The sequence below is a fragment of the Pteropus vampyrus genome, unplaced genomic scaffold, assembly GCF_000151845.1.
Source record: "Pteropus vampyrus isolate Shadow unplaced genomic scaffold, Pvam_2.0 Scaffold157, whole genome shotgun sequence".
Lineage (NCBI taxonomy): Eukaryota > Metazoa > Chordata > Mammalia > Chiroptera > Pteropodidae > Pteropus > Pteropus vampyrus.
Window position 1 is genome coordinate 359874 of NW_011888938.1, and position 20091 is coordinate 379964.

General features: G+C 59.3%; 1 protein-coding gene across 1 annotated transcript in view; it reads left to right on the forward strand.

Moving 5' to 3' along the window:
* Positions 1 to 20091, forward strand: part of PNPLA7 (patatin like phospholipase domain containing 7) — a 55078-nt gene that overhangs the window by 8129 nt on the left and 26858 nt on the right. Inside the window, exons 11-19 of the mRNA XM_011369948.2 lie at positions 6104 to 6232; positions 6630 to 6710; positions 7493 to 7619; positions 8214 to 8354; positions 8962 to 9062; positions 9132 to 9278; positions 17395 to 17472; positions 18784 to 18989; positions 19571 to 19702. Coding sequence (XP_011368250.1) covers positions 6104 to 6232; positions 6630 to 6710; positions 7493 to 7619; positions 8214 to 8354; positions 8962 to 9062; positions 9132 to 9278; positions 17395 to 17472; positions 18784 to 18989; positions 19571 to 19702 — 1142 coding nt within the window. The remainder of the gene's footprint in view (positions 1 to 6103; positions 6233 to 6629; positions 6711 to 7492; positions 7620 to 8213; positions 8355 to 8961; positions 9063 to 9131; positions 9279 to 17394; positions 17473 to 18783; positions 18990 to 19570; positions 19703 to 20091) is intronic.

Below are 20091 nucleotides of genomic sequence, written 5' to 3' on the forward strand. Positions count from 1 at the left end.
GGGCCAGGACACCTGCTCGTAGGGCCAGGAGTCCAGGTACTTGTGTGGCACTCTCGATGGGTGGACCCTTGGTGGGTACCCTCCAACCCACCCCTCAGTTCTTGTGCGTGACAAAGGACGAGTGCTAAACAGACTTTGGGGGTGTACAGGCCTCATCCTTCCCCCATCAGACTGGCACAGACGTGCTGAGGCTGATTGGGGGCCTGGGGTGGAGGCGTGGACAGGACCCTGGTCTCAGGCTCTGCTCCTGGGGCTTTACAGGGTGTGGCCAGGGCTGACAGGGACACCACGTCCTATGAGCAGGGCTGACCCAGGCAGGAGACACTCATGCCTGCAGTCCTGTGCTGGGACTGGGACCCTGGACGTGCGGGTGAGGGCTGTGGCTCTGGCTGGGGAGCGTCTGAGTCTGTGAGGGCGCTGACTGCGCTGGGGATGCGGTAAACCAGGGTCCGTGGCTCCGTCCTCCGCTCGGCCGCCTGGCTTCTGCACAGACCGCTAGAGGCCCTTCTCTGTCGTCTGCGTGGTGGCCGGTGCTGATGGCACCTGATCTTGAGCTGAATGCTATCTCACCACACTGTGAGCTGCATCCCCAGCCTGCTGCAGTCACCTCATCCTCAGGTCCTGGGTTAGGAGAAAAAAACGAGTGACCTTTGGAGAAAGTGGCCACAGGGATCGATCAGCCATGTGGAAGGGCATCATTTTTGTCTTCCCAGGCACTAGTGTTTGTCGTTTTTAAAAAATGTAAATCTTATCAAAATAACACAGTATTCTAAGAACGCATATGTTCTGTGACCCCCACTCGTGTACTGTCCCTTGCCCAAAAAGGGTACTCACAACTCGCCGAGGCCCCGCTGCGCGGCCGACTTCTCCTGTGCTCTGCAGTCTTTGTGTTGGGTCCCTGTCGACCGTAGGCTGTCCTGGTGGCCCTGTGGCCTCATTGCCCCCACCATGGTGAAGCCGTGTGCACGTGTGCTGCTCTGTCCGTGGGCCCTGCACACAGCCGGTGGGCCCGGGGGTCGGTCTGGCTCCCCAGAGCTCGCAGTGCCCAGGCTCCGCCAGCTCCACGGCTCCGCCGTGCCGCGTCTGCTCGGGCCTACGCGGGTGCATCCCTCGCTGGGCCGGCCCTCCCTGGGCCTCCTGAGAGCGGGCGAGGGAGCCAGTTCACAGACCTCGGTTCAGGATTCACGCCGCCCGGCCCGTCCCTCTTCACCGTACTTCCCGGGAGCTTCTCCGACTTCATCTCCCCACCTTCCACCGAACTTTTCATTTCTGTTCTCACGTTGGTTATTTCAGGAACTCTTTCTTTTTAAACATCGTCTTTTCTCGTGGGTGATGTCGAACAAGGGCCACTTTTGTTCCCTCGTCATCTCTGGCTCTTCTGGGTTTCTCCTCTGTTTAGTTTGGCTTTCTCCCTCAGATCTGGCCTCCTGTGCCCCACAGCCTATGTGTGAGAGAGTGACGTCCTCATTGGACTCGCCACACAAACCACAGATGAGCTGTAGACACGTGTCGTGGAACAGAGAGGCCAGACCCACACAGGGCGCGCACCGCGCCTTCACGGCCGGACTGGCAGCGGGGGAGGTCAGCGCACTGCCCTGGGGCCGGCGGAGCCGTGTTGGGCTCCGTGGGCCGCCGGTCTCCGCTGCAGCCGCCGAACCACGCCGTCCCAGCCTGAACGAGCTCACACGGCCGAGCTCCAGCAGCTTCGCTTACGCCAGCAGTGGCTGCTGGGGCCCTTGGCTACGTTTTTTCCTGACTGTGAGCCATCGGGACTTGGTTGATTCAGCCTGGAGAGGGAACCCCGAATAATCTGGGCGCTGTGAATATTCCACACCTTCCTTTGAGTGCTGGTTATACGACTAGATAGTTCAAGAAAAGGCTCGTAGGCTCCTTGGAGGCTGGCTGCGGGCCTGCGTGTGCTCAGGGTTTGTCCCCGGGACTCCCTGCAGGAAGGCTGGCGGGCTCCACAGGTCAGTGTCTGTGAGTTTCTTCTCCAGGGCAGAGCCCCAGACTGGAATCTGCCAGTGCCCCGCCATGCGGACGTCAGGGAAGGAGTCTGGAGGTGCCCCTTCCAGGGGGACACTCATCCGGCCCTGGCGCGACATGGAGCTCGGCCCTCGGCCATGCTTGACGCCGCAGCCCCCCTCGTGCTGGTCACAGCCAAAGCCTGGACAAATGCAGGAGCAGTTACCGAGCACGCTACGAGCTGCGGGCAGGCTGTGGGTGGGAAGCGCCTGCGAGGCTGGGTCCTGGTCTCTGCCGACCACTGTCCAGCTCGAAGCCGGAGTCCCCGTAGGCAGGAGCGCGTCCTGCTGTGGGCACTGCGTCCGTCCGTCTGTGAACGCCTGTGTATCCAGGGCTGACCCCGTATGGCACAGCGCAGACAGTGGAACCAGCCTAGCCCCGCGTGGCCTGTGCAGGACAGAGCAGAGATCCGAGGCAGCGCGGACAGCCGAGGGCCGCAGGAGCCCACCGCCCACAGACACGAGACCGAGCGGTGGCCGCAACCTGACTGGTGGAGAACCTGTTGACGCGGACCAGCAGTCCCCGGAAAACTGTAACCGAACCCTAACCTTACGAATCGCACTGCAGACACCAGTCACGTGATGGGGGTCGTCAGATTGGGTGGACACACCAGGGGCTGGCGGCCTCTGTGAAACCCAGTTCTCACAGAAGATTTGGCGAAAGGTAAAGGGATGGGCAAAGCCACATCATGAAAACGCAAGACAGCCGAGGGGCTATGTGAACGTCGCGCAAAGCAGACTCAGGCCACGGAGTGGCCCACGGGCAGAGACGGGCGGTGCGGGCCCGTGGGTCCCACAGATGCTCGCCCAGCCACAGGGTTTCAAAGACGTGACTTCGGTGTGGAGCAGAGTGTCGAAGCCGAGAGGAGAAGCAGCTGCTCTCTCCTTGGCTGACAGACGAGGGAGATGGGAAATCTGCAGACACAGAATCTGAACAACAGAGCAGCCACCTAGATTAGTTAATCGATTAGTTGAACGTTATTGAACTGGAGCAGCAGAAGAAAACACGTTCTTTTCAGGTGTACACGGAACCATCGCCACAGCCACTAGTTCTGGGCCATAAAACAAATGTTAATAAATGTCAAGGAATTTTGAATCGTGCAGTGTATGTTCTTTGGTTGTGATGGTATTAAACTAGAAACCAGTAACAGAAAGGAATAGAGGAAATCCCCTAAATATTCGAAAATTCAAAAGTACGCTTCTAAATAAAACATCGGTCAAAGAGAAGTTACAGGGAAGTCAGAATACTTCAAACTAAATGAAAATGTCACATTGCAGGTTTGCGGAGTGCAGCTAGGCTAGTGCACCGAGGAAAGTCGCTAGCCTAGAATACTTCTACTAGAGAAGAGAGAAAGTCTCAAATCAGTGGCCTACACTTTTACCTTGAAAAACTGGGAAGAGCCAGTGGAAGGGAGAAAGGGGTCAAGATAAAAGCGGGGGTCAGCGAGACGGCAGGTAGGGAGGTGGCAAGAACGCCACTGGGCCCAAACGCTGGTTCCTGGCCAGCATCACACTCAGGGAGCCTCCAGCCAGGGCAGCGGGGGACAGGGAGCCGATGCCGACCGCCGGCGTCGGAAGTGCACGGGGACCAGAAGGTGAGGGCTGAGCGACTCCACCCACATGAAGGCAGCCCCGGAGCTGACATGGAGAGAGTCCTGGGCGGGGCCAAGCTGCCGACGCCCACAGTGCGGCACAGACTACTGCACGGGAGCTCAAGTCGGACCTGTGGCTGAAATCTTACCCAGAAGGAGGACTCCAGGTATGAGTGGCTTCACGCAGACCCCACTCAGCATTTAAAGAAGAAATCATGCCGATTTTACAAAAACTCGCAGAAAAGCGCAGAGGGCACACCAAGCCAGACAGACAGACACTGCAAGGAGAGAATTGCCACCAATGTCTCATGAACAGAAACACACACCCCTGTAAAATGCTATCAGTTCGAGTCCAGCAACATGTAAAAAAAGGGTACTGCACGAGGCCACGTGGTGTTTAGCTCAGGAACGTAAGACTGTCTCATCAGTCACAAGTCTGATGCGCCACATCCACAGACTGAAGCAGTAGCACCCTGTCATCTCAGTGGAGGCAGAAAAGGCGTTGGCCAGGATTCAGCATCCATGCATGATAAAAACGCTCAGAAAACTAGGAAAAGAGTTTCCCGGATTGAGGTAAGGATGTCTGTGAGAGCCCGCAGCTGGCACCGGGCTCCCCGGGCGAGACGGACACGGTCCTTTGAAGATCTGAAACACCTGCTCATCCACTCAGAGCCACCGCCAGGCTCAGCAGCACTGAGGGCCTCCCAAGGGCGGGGCACGAAGAGCTGGAGTTGGAAGAAGGACAGATGGCCTCTGTCCACAACCAGCACAAAACCCGGCAGTCCACAGGAAGCTCTGTGGCCCAGGTGAGCTCAGTAAGGTGCCTGCGTCAGAGCGTAGAGCCAGCTGCATCTCTACGTGTTAGCGAACAATGGGGAATGGAGACGCTAAAAACGGCAGCATTTACAACAGTCCCCAAAGCCACAAATACAGGGTGTCAGTCTGACAGGACACACACAGGACCTATATGCTGGTGAGGGAGCCAGAGCAGCCCCAGAGGGACGAGGGACACACTGGTTGCTGCGCTCGGAAGATGTACTGGTGAGAAGGCACGGCCCCCAAAGTCATCATCACAGTTCCAGTCAAAACCTCCACGAGCTTTTGATTCTAGAAATGGGCAAGTTGATTACAAGATCATAAGGATGACGGGGAAACTAAAACAGCTCAAGGAATTTAAAGAACATGCTGGAGGACTCACACCGCCTTGTTCAAGCCGTACCACGAGTGACCAGATGGTGCAGCAGTGACACACAGGTCAGCTCCCGAGCACGGAGCCCAGAGATGGCCCGCACGCTGGCAGGCTGGCCACTGACAGCCGCAGAGGCCGTCGCGAGCAGACGATCCTCTCAGCAGGCGGTGCTGGCTTCGCCATCCCACGCAAATGACCTCAGCCCACCTCGCCTTGACTGCAGGTGGCCATGTCTGCCGCAGGGTTTCGTAGATGCGACACAAGAACCTGACCCATTAGAGAACAGCGCTGCTGAGCTGGACTTCGCCAAGTTTAAAGCCTGCAGTCTGAGAGACACTGCTGGAAGAGCCAGTCGGCCGCAGACTGCGACACCCACGTCTGACCGGGGACCTGTGCCCAGAGTGTGCGAAGAACTCTCAAGACCCACGTCAAGGAAACGGGCCATTCACTGAAAAACAGACGTGCAGTGTGGCCAGATGACCGCCTGGGCGGCCACGACGCCAGGCGAGCAGTGACCAGCATGCGCCGGTCCCTCGGAAAGTGGGGTGCAACCCTGGGGAACCGTAACCCCGTCAGTGGCCGTGTGGTCAAGGCTGCGAGGCAGAGTGCTGTCCACCACTGTCTGCCCCTGGAGGACGGGGACGCACGGGCTCACTGGCATGGCAGCTCCCTCCTGAGGCTGCCAGCACCCGCCCTGCAACACCCCAGAGCTGTAACACTCGGGACCACCATGGTTGAGGGATGACGGTGTGGGCGCATGTCTGTGTACGTCACCCGACAGTCTCACAGCTGGGCGGTTCCTCGGGCACTGCGAGGGTGAGGAGTGCTCACACGGCCCCGGGGGCGCGGCCTGGCCCTCTGTGATGGCCGCCGCCCTGGGAGCAGCGCTGTGTCCTCGCCCTGCCAGTGGGGATGCTGTGCTGCGTCGACATGAGCCACACGCGTGGCGCACGCGGTGTCCGGGTGCGCCCTGCAGGGAGCGGGCTGGGCCCTCCGTGCGTGCAGGTGTGTTGCGTTTTGACAAAGACAGAACCTTTGGGACAGAAAAGGGCAGGGTGGTCCCCGGGCACAGCGGCGGGAGGAGAGGCGTTGGCAGGATGCAGCTGGGCGCGGCGGAGGGCGAGGTTGTGCGTGGGGCTGCCGCTCCTGCCATGCTGCCTGGCCCACGGGCGCCCTGCCTCCCCCAGCCCCCCTCCTCCATGACCGGGCCCGGCCTGTGTGTCACGCATCAGGCAGGTGGAGAGCCAGCTCCAACCCCACCACAGTGGGGCAGCCTGACCGCGTGTCGTCCCTCACAGGGCCACACCGCGCCGTACAAAACCGTGTCTGCCCGTGCCGCCGTCCCATCCACGGTCCTCCGGCTTCCAGCAGTGGCCTTTCAAGGCGTCTTTGAGAGATACCCTGAAACCCTGGTGAGGGTGGTGCAGGTGGGTCACCTCCCCTTCCCCCCACCCCCCACCCCCCACCCCGGGCCTTCCAGCTGCCGCGGAGTCCCCAGCCCCGCGCAGGTCGGCAGGGCGGGGGCTGCAGGCAGGGCTGACCGCTGGCAGTGCGGGCCGCTGGGCGGGGCAGGGAGGACTCAGGTGTGAAGAAGCTTTGCAGCGTGTGCTGCACACTGAGAACGCGTCCTCATCACTTGGACATCGGCAGATCACCCACTGCCCCCCCAGAGAGAGCGTTTTTAACTTCAAATTTCTTGTTCCGAAGTAATTTTTGGTGTATAGAAAACTTACAAAAATACTGCAGGATGCTCATGCCGCTGGCGCTGGCATCTGAGGCGGCCTGGGGCTGTCGAAGCTCAGCTCACGGCCACCCATCTCTCAGATCATCATGGTGCGGCTGCAGAGGGTCACCTTCCTGGCCCTGCACAACTACTTGGGGCTGACCACGGAGCTCTTCAACCCCGTAAGCAGACGCGGGGCCCCCGGCTGTGAAAGATAACGATGGGGCCGTAGTCTCTCTTGGACCAGAGCTTCATGCCCCTGGGCCTTGTGCTCAGTACCTGCCCCCAGCGGGCCGGCAAGGTTGCTCCTTCTCGGGGGCTGGACTCTGTCCCTTCTGGTCGCCCGCCACTTGTCTGCGGTGGCCCACTGGCCCCTGCGTGCCCCGTCTGGCAGTCTGCAGTTGGGCCTGAATGCAGCCCTTTTGGTCACTGGGCGCACGCTGAGTTGACTGCCTCCAGCGGAGCTGTCTTCTCCTGTCCCCTGGTGTCCCCTGACCCTCCTTTGTCAAGGTGGGGGGAGGACTGATGGCATTGAGATGGGATGACCTCGCGTCCCCCACAGGATCCTCATGAGGCATGGACGGGCAGCCGCGACTATGACCCACTCTGTCCCCGGATGCTAGGCCAGTGCGCGTGCGTGGGCTGTGCCAGCGTGCCCCTCACCGTGCCGACTCGTGACGCTCTAGGCTTGGTCACCTGGCTTTGCTGACATCTTGGGCAAATCCTTTTGTTTTCTGCATTTTTTATCTTAATGAAGAGTGTTCAGGTTTCTGACACTTTCGACCACTGTCTGAAGTTGCTGGACTTGCCAAGGTGGAAGCGAGCTGGGTCATCCTTCCTTAAACCCGCCTGCCCCACTTTCACGGAGCTGGTCCCCAAAGTGGCTTTTCCTCGCGGGCCTCGCGTCACTGAGGGCACGGGCCTCGGACGCTCCTGTGGCAGCCACTTCTTTCTCACGCCCCAGGAGAGCCAGGCCATCCCCCTCGTGTCTGTGGCCAGTGTGGCCACCGGAAAGGCCAAGAAGCAGACGTGCTGCGGCCCCGAGGAGAGGCCCGACAGGCCCCTGCGGCCCCAGGAGTCCTGCGACCCAGGTACTGCCCAGGGTGCCTGCTCCCCCCGGCCTGCAGGGGACGTGGCTCTGGGAAAGCCGCTGGGCCGTGAGCTTCGTGCTCCGACCACGGGGCGATGGATTCTCCAGGTGGGGCCTCCATGTGGGGAAAGAGACTCCATGCTTCTCAACTAGGAGTCCCTTGCGGGTGATGCGTGACACGCACCACACTAACCGACACCGTGAGCCAGCACTGACAGTGCGGGAAACTCCGTCAAGGCGGTGGCCCCGGGCCCTCCCTGCACAGCTGTGTGGCGTCCCTTACCGAGTGGCCACTGGCGCCAGGGCTCCAGGCTCACCAGGCGTGCTCGCAGCCACCTCCACTAAGAATGGCACTGAGAAGGGGACCAGGGTGCACACCTGGGGCAGCAGGTCACCTTCATAGCGCTCGGCTGGCAGCAAGGGGCTGGTCAGTTCAGGGAGACCCTGGTGACGGGGCCGGGCAGGGCCTGTGGGCAAGTAGGCACAGGTGACAAGCCAGGCGTGTGTGGGTGATAAGGCCACGGCCTGAGGAGGCAGGTGTGTGGTTTGTGCTGCTGTGGGACACAGGCCTGGCCTCACACCTGTCCCCTCCCAGCAGACCGTGGGGGCCGTGTGGTGGCCTCTGGGCCTCTGTTGAAGAGAAGTCACTCTGTCCCGCTACCCTCCATCCATGAGGAGGTCTCGGACGAGCTCAGCAAGGCCCATGCCGGCGACCAGGCTGCTTCGGCCCCACCAGGTAGAGGACCCCTTCCGCGCCCCAGGCATTCATGGGTGAGCAGGCCGCCCCGTGTCAGCGCTCTGGCTCCGCTGGGGCTGCGCTGGCCGACTGGCTGCCCGCACTGCCACACTGCCCGTGCTGGGCTGTGCCACCAGCACCCGTGTGTGCATCCCCACCCCCGAGGCCGCGTTTCCAGCCCCTCTGCCGTCACTGAGCTTTGCTTTCTCCGTGGCCTTGCTGTCGCCAGGAGCCGCTGCCCGCCCACCCACCACCCCACCTGGCTCCTGGCTCTTGGTGGCCCAGTTGCAGAGTTTGTCATGCTCTTCGGTCATATGTAGGCACACTTCCCTGTCCCTGAACTTTCTCCACAGGACCTTTTCTGTGATGTCTGCTTGCTTGCCAGTGCTGCAGTGCCCACCAGCCCACTCACTCACCTGGTGGGCCCGGCAGGGCAGTTCACGTTCACACTGTCACGGTCCAGCTCTCAGTGTAGCCTGGCGCTCAGAGGCGTGATGAGGCGCGGTGGCCATGCTCCCGCGACATGAGTCCTACCTGCAGGCGCCGCGCGGCTCAGGGCTCGGGCTCCACCAGTGCCACGTCCTCACCCTCCCTCCCTCCCCTGCAGGGGGCACAGCAGGTGCCAGCTCAGACCCCAAGGTGGGCTGTGACCGCTCCAGGGCCCTCCTGCACGCAGACGAGCGCCCCGAGAGCACCGTGCCCGGCAAGGTACGCACTGCTGTCCCCACACCCTCTCCCTGCTGTGCCCCCAGTCACGCTGCCCGTGTTCCTCTCAAGTCCAAGAAGAGCGTGACTGTCGCAGAGACGCCCTCTGCGGTCTCCCGCCAACCGGAGAGCGATGCTGCCGAGACTGTCGCCAGCACGAAGACAGATGCCATCCTCAGAGCTGCCAAGAAGGACCTGCTCACCCTGATGAAGCTGGATGTAAGTGCCCAGCCCGCCGGCCCTGCGGTAGCAGACGGGGCCGCAGCCCCCTCGCAGGCAGCGGGCATCCGGCTCCCGCGGACGGGGCTCTCGACAGAGCTCCCTGATGCCCGTCCTCTCCATGGCCCCAGCCCCGACCTGAGGCGGGACTGCTTTGGGCTCAGGATGGTATGCTCACGGTGCACGGGGCTGCGGGTAGCAGGGGAAGGTTCGTGCCTCGCTCGCATTCTGTGGGCCGGGCCACCACCCAGGACACCGATGGGAGTCAGAGTGATGGTGCCCTGATCGAGTCCCCCCCACACGCTCGCCTTCCGCCCTCTTCCGCCACGCCTCACGGGCCAGGGGACTGCGAGCCACAGGCAGCCACTGTGCCAGGGACAATGCCCCCGACCTCTTTTGAGAGACTGCAGCCTTGGGCCTTGTGTAAATTCTGTGGGTGACTTGTTCTGCATGTTCTGAGCCCACCGCCGCGTCACTGTGGTGCTGGAGGCCTTGTCATCCTTGCTCTGGGCCAGTGCGTGAGTGCACTGTGTGTGCCCATCTCTCACTCGCGCTGTGGGGCATGCGCCTGCATCCCTGGGAGGTCACCATCACCTTCCAGACTGGCAGGTGGGGGCTCGTGCGGCCCTGGGGCTCCAGGCCTCCATCCCAGGTACGTACACATGGGCTGCGAGCCTGGCGGAGCCTAGGCAGGGCTGCTCCGGGCCAGAAGGTTGGCCCTGTGTGGGGACAGCGGTGGCGCCGTCCCCTCCAAGGCTGGCTGTGTTCTCTGCAGGAGCCCTCCGTCGGTCACAGGTCCTGCGCGGGAATTCTGCCCAGGATTTGCCGTGTTTGCCTCCCGAGTGGTTCTTAGTGGGCAGACTTTCCTGCTGATGGCGCAGCGAGCTCCCCAGTCTTTCTCTTTGTGGATAGCGCTTCCTGTGCCTTGTTTGAGAGATGTGTCCTTTGGCTTGGGCAGAATTTTTTCTGCAGTGTTGTCAAAGTGTTACTGCTGTCGTTTCTGAGGTCTTAATGCAGTTGGAATTAATTTAAAGAAAACTTAAATCCAATTAAAGACTTGGATTATAGATGCTTTATTCTCGGATCATTGTGGGAAGTCTGGCCTGCTCCACAGAGTCTGTTCTGCTTTGCCTCTGTCACCAACGCGGTCCGTCCAGGTCCTCTGCCGCGTCCCCACTGCTCTGGTGCCTGCACCCAACAGTGCAGCTCTGCAGCTGGGGCTGCCTCCTCGAGCCACTGGAAAAGGAGACAGGCTTCTTCCCGCTGCTCATGAGGATTTTGTCACTGGCACCCTTGGCACTGCTCAGCGTGCTAACTGGTTCCGCTTCCCCGCTAAGGTTGGGGGACAGAGGAGGAGAGAGAGCTGGGAGGCCCCCTGCACTGCGGTCCTTGAGCTGGAAGCCCTGTCACCCTGCCCTGCTCCGCCTCTGTCCACCAAGAGACTTCCTTCTGGGAGGCGCTTGGCAGGTGAGCGCCAGGTTACAGCAGGCGACGGCACGCTGCCTTCCACCAGTGTCACCAGAAGCCAAGGCTGCAGCCCCGCCCCGCGACCAAGCGAGCGCACCACGTGGGGTCCCCACTCCCACCCCGCAAGCACGCGGCGCGGGGTTCCGTTCCTTCTCTTGCACGAGACCCTTCGCTTCAGTCGCCGGCTCCTCCGCTCTCCCACGGTGCCTCTGCGTTTCCTCTCTCCTCCCGCAGACTCGAGGGCGTCCGCGCGCTTCCCCTTTGTGGGCCTCAGCCTTCCTCCGTGTTTTCTGCTGAAAAGTCCTCTGCTTGAGCGTAGATGTGCCCCGTGAGCTCACTAGCTCTCTCGCCAACGGCCAGGCCAGGCCAGGCCAGTCCGCATGACGGCGGAGCCCGCGCGCCTGGCGGTTGTACAGTGCCCGCTCTGAAAGCCACTGTCACTGCTGAGTGGCGCGCGTTGCAGTCCGGCTCTCACGCTCTCTGACCGTTCTGGTGCCGGCAGCTGCAAGTCCAGTCTCTCCTGGGTCCCTCTGGCTCCTGCCCCCAGGGTCGTGTCTGTCGCTGGCCTGATTGCCCCTGATAACTGAGCTGCGTGGGGTGCTTCCGTGTAGACCTTAACGACGTGACCTTCCAGCGGAAAGCTTTCCGCGTGCTTTTGCTGGCAGTCGGGGTTGCTAGCAGTTCGACATCTTCTTCTGTTCCGTCTCGAAGCTTGAGGTTTCCTGGACTTCCGAATTCCTCAGTTATGCTTAAAATTCTTTTACTCGTTGTCTTTAACCCATTAATAAAACATTCGGATTGTTTTAGTTGACATTTTCTCAACTTCATTTCAATAATTTTAAACAAGCCTGTTTTGATTACCTCACCTCTTGTGTTCGCCTAGGCTACGTTTGTCCTGCATCTTCTCACTCATCGTAGAAAGCTCTGGCGTGCACGAAGGGGTGGTCGCGGCACTGTGCCTCCCGGCTGGTCGTCACCTAGTCGTGGCCGCCTCTCACGGCTCCGCCCCCTCCGCTCTGCAGAGGAGGAGGGCCCTGCTGGGGGACATCACCATAGTGTCACTCATAGCTCAGACCCTGAGAAGGCCTCGTGCCCTGACCTACCCAGGCGCTGTCAGGCTTCGTCAGCCGTGTCATGCATTCCCTCCACCTGCCACAACTGCTACGTTCCCTAGAGAAGTTTTGGGAAAAGCGTGGAGCATCTCACATACACACAGCTTCCACCGTCATCAGTATCCCCACCACGTGGTGCATCTGTTATGATCTGTGAGCCCGCCGCCCACACTGACACACAGCTGTCACCCAGAGTCCATGGTGGACATTGGGGTCACTCTTGATGCTGTACATTCTCTGGGTATGGACAGATGTACAAAGACACGTATCCCCTGTTACGGCGTCACACGGAGCAGTTTCTCTGCCTAAAAGCTCTCTGTGCCCCGCCGATCACCACCCCCCTCTTAGCCCTTGGCAACTGCTGGCCCTGTTACTGTCTCTATAATTTTGTCTTGTCCAGGATGTCACGTAGTTGGACGCACACAGCATGCGGCCTCCTCAGGGGCGCCCCTCACGTACCAGTGTGCATTTAAGCTTCCTCCAGGTTTTCGTGGCGGGATGGCTCGTGTCTTTTCACTGCATGACGTTCCACCGTCTGGATGGGCCGCAGTTTATCCGTCACCTCCTGGAGAACATCTGGGTTGCCTCCACATGTCGGCAGTTAGGGACAAGGCGGCCGGAACCCCTGTGTGCGGGTTCCTGCGTGGACAGTTTTCGTCTCCTTTGCGTAGATACCGAGGAGAGCGATGGCTGGGTCAGGTGGCAAGAATATGTTTAATTTTGTAAAAAACACACCAGACTGGCTGTGCCATTTTGCATTTCCAACAGCAACGCGCGAGAGTCCGCTGCCCCGCGTCCTCCCCGGCACTCGCTGTTGGCAGAGTGGCCCTGCCAGCGGGTGTGCAGCGGCGTCACGGTGTTGGTTAGTGCGTGTCCCTGACGACACGTGATGGGCATCTCTGTTCATCTTTGATGGAGGACCTAGTGAAGCTTTGGCCCATTTTTAAACTAGATTGCTTATTTTCTTATTGTTGAGTTTTAAGAGTTCTTTGTACGTTCCGGATAACAGTCTTTCATCAGATGCGTCTTCTGCAGAATTTTCTCCCAGTCTGTGCCTTGTCTCTTCGTTCTCTTAACAGTGTCTTTCAGAGAGCAGAAATTTTCCATTTTAATGAAATCTAGCTCCTCTATTATTGCTTCATGGACCCTACCTTTGGTGCTGTATCTCAGAGGTCATCGCCACACCCAGGGTCATGTCGGTTTCTCCTGTGTCGTCTTCTAGGAGTTCTGTAACTCCTCGTCTTGCATTCATGAGCCATTTCGAGTGAACCTTTGAAGGGCGTGAGGTCTGTGTCCAGGTTCGCTGTCGCACATGGATGCCCGGCTGTTCCGGTACCATTTGCTGGAAGGCTATTTTTCTTCTCCGTTTTATCGTCTTTGTTCTCAGGTCAAAATCGGTCGACTGTATTTACGGGGGCCCGTTTTGGGGTTTTCTGTTCTGTCCCATTGATCTCTCTGTCACTGCTTCAGCAACACCGCAGCGTCTTCATTACTCAGCTCTACAGTGAGATTCGTTGTTGGTTTGTGACTCGTCTCTCCACGTAGGCTTCAGAACCGTGTTGCCGGTGTCCACAAAGTGACGGGCCGGGGTTTTGACTGAGGCCGCACTGGACCCGGAGATCCGCTCGGGAAGAACCGACGTCGTGACGACACGGAGTCTCCGTAGCCACGACCACGGGGCGCCCCTCCATTTGTCTCGTTCTCCTTTGGTTTCGTCCGTCAGGGTTCGGCCATTTCCCTCAGAGAGACCTCGTGCGTATTCGGTAGATTTATACCGAGGCATTTCATTTTTGGGTGCTGATGCAGATGGTATGGTGCTTTGAATTTCAAGTCCCACCTGTTCGTTGCTGGTCTGTGGGAAGGCGATTGATGTTCGCGTATTGACCTCGTACCCTGGGACCTTGCTGTAACTGCTCATCAGTCACGGGAGGTTTTCCGGTGGATCCTTTGGATTTTCTAAGTAGAGCGTCGTGTCTTCTGAGACAGAGACAGTTTTTTGTCTTCCGTCCCAGTCGGTATACATGCCTTTTATTTCCTTTTCTCGTCTTATCAGCTAGGACTTCCTGTACGGTGTTGAAAAGGCATGGTGAGAGGGGACATCCTGGACATCCTCCTACGTCATCTCAGTGGGCAAGCTTCGAGTTTTCAGCCTTTAAGTATGACGTCAGCGGTGGGTCTTTCATAGCTAGTCTTAACCAAGTTGGTTAACCGAGAGTTTTGACGATGAACGCGTGCTGGATTTTGTCACATGCTTTTTCTGCATCTATTCATATGATCATGGGATTTTCCTTTTTTGGTTTGTCGATGTCATGGATTACGTCAGTCGATTTTCAGATGCTGGAGCACCCTTGCATACCGGGGATGAGTCGCACTTGGTCATTGTGTATAGTTTTTTTAATGTGTTCTTGGATTCAATTCACTGACATTTCACTGACAATTTTTGTGTCTACGTTCTTGAGAGATATTGATCTGAGGTTTTCTGTCAGTGCTCTTGTTCTCGTTCCTATTTTGTCCACTCTGCTTTTTCTGATTTTTATGGTTTTAATTGAGCACTTAAATGATTCTTTTTCCCCCTTTTCTAGCTCGTCTGTTATACTTAGTTTTCTACCTTTTCAGTGGTTTCCCTACAGTTTGCAACATGCATTTACAGCTAATCCAAGTTCACTTTCAAATAACACTGTTATATAACAAGAAATATATACATATATATTGGTCTCAGCCCCTGATTTTGACAGAGAACTTCTGAATCCTTTGGAATTTCCCGAGTGATAGGAAATGAGGCCGATCTTCATGGGCTCCTGGATGGGGGCTGGCCTCCAGAACAGCAAAGCCACAGTCAGAATGGTTGGCGAGCGCACCCACAACAGGCAGGGGTGCGCCCCAGCTCCTCAGGGATAAGCTCCTGTGCCTGGGACCCGTCCGGACCTGTGCTGTGTCCCTCTTCATCTGGCTGTCCATCTGTGTCCTGTATCACGTCCTGTATTATCTAAAAAAGCAGTAATGTAAATAACTGTTTCTCTGAGTTACGTGAGCCATCTGGCATGTCATCACACTCGACGATGGGGTGGTAGGAATCCCTGATTTATAGCAAAGCCAGACAGAAGTGTGGCTAATCTGGGGACCCGCTACTTGTGATTGGGGGTGGGATTGCGGGACTGCACCTCGACCCGTGGGGCCTGATTCCACGTCCAGCTCAGTGTCAGAACCAAGTCCAGGGCTCCCAGCTGGTTCCCGGGGGGTAGGGGTTGGGGAACTGCTTGGTGCGGGAAAAACCCACATGTTTGGCGTCAGAAGTATTTAGCGTGGAGAGAGAGTTTTCCTTTGGAACGCTGGAGCGCTGTGTGGGCGGTGCCCTGTAATGACAGTCACCTAAACTGGTGTCTGACAGTAATTGCGGTCATCATTCCTCCAAGTATTTTCTCTGTTCCTTTCTCTGTTCTCCTTCTGACATTCAGATGACGCATAAGTTACACTTTGTAGTTGTCTCACTGTCCCTGGACAGTCCATCCTGCGTGTATCGGTCTTTTTTGGCTTCATCTGTTTTGCTGACATGCTCAGGCTCACGGATTCTTTCCCCGCGGCGTCAGGCTGCTGCCGAGCCCGTCAAGGCAAGGTTTGTCTGTCGCGGCAGAGATTCCACCTCCGATGTTGCCCTCCTGCTCTTGTGTGGGTCTGCTTCACCCACCAGAGCCCTCGGCGGATCCGTCATCATCACTTTAAATGCCCTGTGCCTGATGAACCCTGTGTCCCTGCTGTGTCTGTGTCTGGCTCAGATGCTGGCTCTGTCTCTTCAGAGTGGGTCCTCTGCTTTCGTGATGTGGCTTGTCATTTTTCTTTGTGGCCGGACGTGATGCACATGCACGCGGGAGCTGCTGTCAGGGGACCTTAGTCCCTCAGAGGGAGGCGGGGGCAGTGTTCTGTAGTTCCGGGAACGGCTCCGTGTCTGGCGCCCGAGCCTCTGCACCGTGAGCCTCACGGCGCTTGTTTCATGTCCGATCCCTTCGGGACAGGACGGCCAGTATGAGCAGGAGCTGACTGTCCCTCCTCCAGGTCAGCCGGGCTCTGGTAAAGCCCCAGCAGGTGAGGCTCCGGGTGGCTGGTGTCCCCGAGGACAGGACTCGTCAAGAAAACAGCGCTCCTGGCATTCCAAGTGGTCTGTTCCCGCCCGGCCGGGGCCTGAGGGTTCCCCTCCAGTGTTTACGTGCGAGTCTGCTCGGGCCTGTGGGTACCTCTCACGGGGGCCCTGCGGCTGGCTCTCCTCGGTCCTCCCCTCTTAGAGGCATCTGCCAAGCCCCCCACAGCTCGTCAGCTGTTGCCACACGGAGCCCATCTGCTGTCCCCGCCCTGCGCGTATTCCTGCCTCGCCCCGGTGTGGGCCGTGGTTTGCTGTGGCCACCGTTCGCCGATGGCTCTGCTTTGCAGCTTGTCCAGCACCCTACTTGCCAGGCCGACGGTGGCCTCCCAGCTCCGTACGTGTGGTCTGCAAACCCGAGGTCCGAGGACAGTGTTCACGATTTCTCGTCACATCATACAGATCAGGGTCTGAGGGCCACACGCGGCTGTTGATGATTTGTTCCTTAAGTCTTTTTTAAAAAACTTGATTATGGGAAAATTTAAAACCAGACAAAATGTGCAGAAAACTCTAACGAAGCCAAGTTCCCATCTTCCAACAAAATGTCGGTCAGCTCTTGACCTGTCTTGTTTCATTTGCACCCCAAGAGCACTAAGCCCCTGGGGTCCCCACTGCACCCCTGCGGTGACCCCATCCTCTGTTGTCACGTCACATTAGCAGAGTTGTCAGTATTTTCCTTTAAAAGACGTGTGGTATTTTTAAACAAACACAATGCCGTGTGATTCTTAAAAGCGTGGCAGGAACCCTTTAACGTCTTCAACTGGTTGGGCCCAAAATTGCAGCTGTCTTGTAAGTGTCCCGGTGGTTGGGGCCACACCTGCGGTGGTCGGTGGTTCTCCAGCCCCCATCGTAGGGAAGAGGCCGAGTGGCTCCCCGGTGGTTTCCTGGGGTCCGCCCGCACCCTGTTCAGAAGCTTGCTTTCTCGGCCATGTCAGCAGCCTTGGTGCCCGGGCTGGAGCCGCCCACCTGTTAATGATGCGGTCCTGATCGTCCTCCACAGCTGACCTGTGAGCAGTCCCGTGAGCTGCGGTTCCCGCACGGGGGCACCTGAGGGGTTCCCTCCGTCCCATGCCCGCTCTCCCGGGGTCACGCCCCAGTGGGAGCTCAGAGCACGTCTGGACGCCTGGCACCTCGTGTGCTCCGGCCTATGTGTGGCTCCTGTGGAGAAGGGCCAGCGCCCGCCCTCAGAGCCCATGTCGGGGTGCCGGTCCGACTCGGCACAGCTGCACTGACGTCCCGTGTGTCCTGGGCCAATACCGCCACTTCGGTGCCCAGACGTCGGCTGGCTGTCCTGCTGGGCAGTGCTCTAAGGCCCCTGTGTCTGTGGCCTCTTGGGGAGCCAGGTGCTGCTTCCACTTCCACTCGTCCCCCCGGCCCCTGTGCTGACGCTGTGTTTCTGTCATAGGACCCTTCTCTGCTGGACGGCCGTGTGGCACTGCTCCACGTCCCGGGCGGCACGGTGGTGTCAAGACAGGGAGACCAGGTGAGCAAGAGAATGCGGTCCAGGCGAGCAGTCGCCAGGGCTGTCGGGCACTGCAGCCGGGCTGGATGGAGGGCGCTGGACGCACAATGCAGGGTCTCGTCACCGTTTCCATGAAGACTCCCCTCGGGCTTGTCCTCCTCATGGGGCGGGCACGTGTCCACACTCCCATGCGCGTGCACATGTAGACATGTTTCCTGGTCACACACATAAGCCAGGAAGAAGGGCGTTTTCTTCCCCAGCTCTTAAACCCAGCTGCAGACGAAGATCCGTTCTGATTCCACACACGAAGGAGTCTCCGGTTCTGGGAGCCTCAATGTGCTGGGCGGGTCGCACCTCCGCACCTCTGCCTGGCCAGGAGCCGGGAGCCCTGGGCCGTCTCTGTGGGGGTCGCACCCTCTGGCCCGCACGCCAGCATGTTTGTGCCTTCTGCGTTCAGAGCAGCCGCAGCCAGACCCGCTGTCTTGCTGGGGAGGCAGACCGAGCCTGGGCCTGCTCTCCGGTCTGCTTGCCCTGTGTGCTTTATTGGCTGGGCCCAGGTGACGCCAGCTGATACAGGGCGGGACGGAGGGCGGCAGGGGCTCTGGGCACGTGCGGCATTAGGCCTTCTGGACGTGCTGCCGTAGGCACCACGTCGCTGTTTGTCTCTGCCCTGGCCCTTTTCTCCTGGCTTTTCCTCAAAGGACACAGACTGCCACTGACGTCGTGTACCGCGCAGCCTGGCCGCCATAGTGGGGACAGCCTTCTCCCCATGCTGCGCTGCCAAGTGCCCCAGGGGCCACGGCCGGAGCAGTCGCTGGCCTCAGTGTGTCCCAGCCTCCCAGACCTGCGCCATCAAGCAGCCCTGGCCCCATGAGCACAGCCAGCCTTTCCGCTGCACTGGCTGTGGCTCGGACCATGAGGTCATCAGTGGGGCCGGGTGAGCCAGTTCCGAGCGGGCGTGTGACGGGCACAGGCTCGCACGGGCCGTGTAGCATTGGCCCTGCAGTGCGTGTGATGGGTCGGGCCTGCCGGCCACTGTCAGGGCTGCACAGAGTCTTGGAGACTCAGCCTGTGGATCACTTTTGAGGAAGAGAGGTTGTACCCTCTGCTTGGTGAACACTAAGCGGGTCGCACGTTTGTGTGGGACAGAGAAGCATGCGGGTGCATGGGTGGATGCTTTGTGAGTCCAAGGCTGGGCTGACTGCCCCAAGCCTCCTGTGACCGAAAATTAAATGAAAAAACCGCCCGTGGACACTGCCACATGTCTCCAGTCGTGAGACGAGTCAGACAGAGGTGGGCAGCTGACCATGGGCCCCCGCCTGTCCCCACCAGGACGTGAACATTCTCTTCGTGGTCTCGGGGCTGCTGCACGTGTACCAGCGGAGGGTTGACAGCGAGGAGGACACCTGCCTGTTTGTCACGCGCCCCGGGGAGATGGTGGGCCAGCTGGCCGTGCTCACTGGCGAGCCCCTCATCTTCACCATCAGGGCCAACAGGGACTGCAGCTTCCTGTGCATCTCCAAGGCGCACTTCTACGAGTGAGTCCACCTGCGGGGCTCTGCTCGGGTCCCGCCCCTCGCCCTGCTCCCGCTCGAGGCGGCAGGAGTCCTGGGAGAAGGCAGGACAGCGGGGTGACAGGGAGAGACGGCAGGAATGGGTGTCATGCTGTGGAGGCGAACTGGACGGACGTAAACCCCACTCAGCCGTCCAGGCCCAGACAGGGGAGCAGCCTGTGGGGGGCCCAGGCCTGGTCCCTCTGCGTGTGTCTGTGTGTTCTTGTGTGTCTGTGTGCTCGTGTGTCCCTTTGTCATGTGTTCATGTATATCCACATGTGTATCATCATGTGCATGTCGTGTGTCTGTGGGCTCACAGCACGAGCCCCCAAGGTGGACAGCTCTCTCAGAGCCACTAGCACTGGGTGTACATGGGGTGGATGGAGCAGATGGCCGACTGAGTGCCGTGCTCTGTCCCAGTCCCTGACCAAGGGCCGCGTCCCCTGCTAAGTGGGTCTTACTGATCGATAAGTGGAGGTGCAGGCCCTGCCTGCTGGCGCGCGCCTTAGCCTGGAGGGAAGGGGCAGAGCCAGCATGGGGCTGGAATGACTGGGCTGGCACGGCAGGATCATGCGGAAGCAGCCGACCGTTGTCCTGGGCGTGGCGCACACAGTGGTGAAGCGGATGTCGCCCTTCGTGCGGCAGATCGACTTCGCGCTGGACTGGATGGAGGTGGAGGCCGGGCGTGCAGTGTACAGGTGGGCCCGCGGGGCGGGGCTGGGCGGAGGCGGAGGCGGGGCCTGCAGGGTACAGGTGGGCCCGCGGGGCGGGGCTGGCTGGGGGGCAGACTGGCTGGGTATGGCTCCCGTGGCTCTGAAGTTTCCAGAACACGCCTTGGGCTCCTCCCATTCTGTGCTGATGTGCACACACAGGCACACAACGTTTCCGTGGCATCTTTCCACGTCAGTACCTGCAAATCCACACCCTCCCTTAGGACGGCCCAACACAGGCATCGCTCCTGCAGCCTTTGTGAGCCTCTGTGCCACGGGCTCCCCTGTGATCTCGGAGGAGCGCCCTTATCTTCTGGTTAGGACGGCGGCTAATCCGGACCTGAGTCTTAGCTGTCGATTTTGTGGTATTAAAGCCA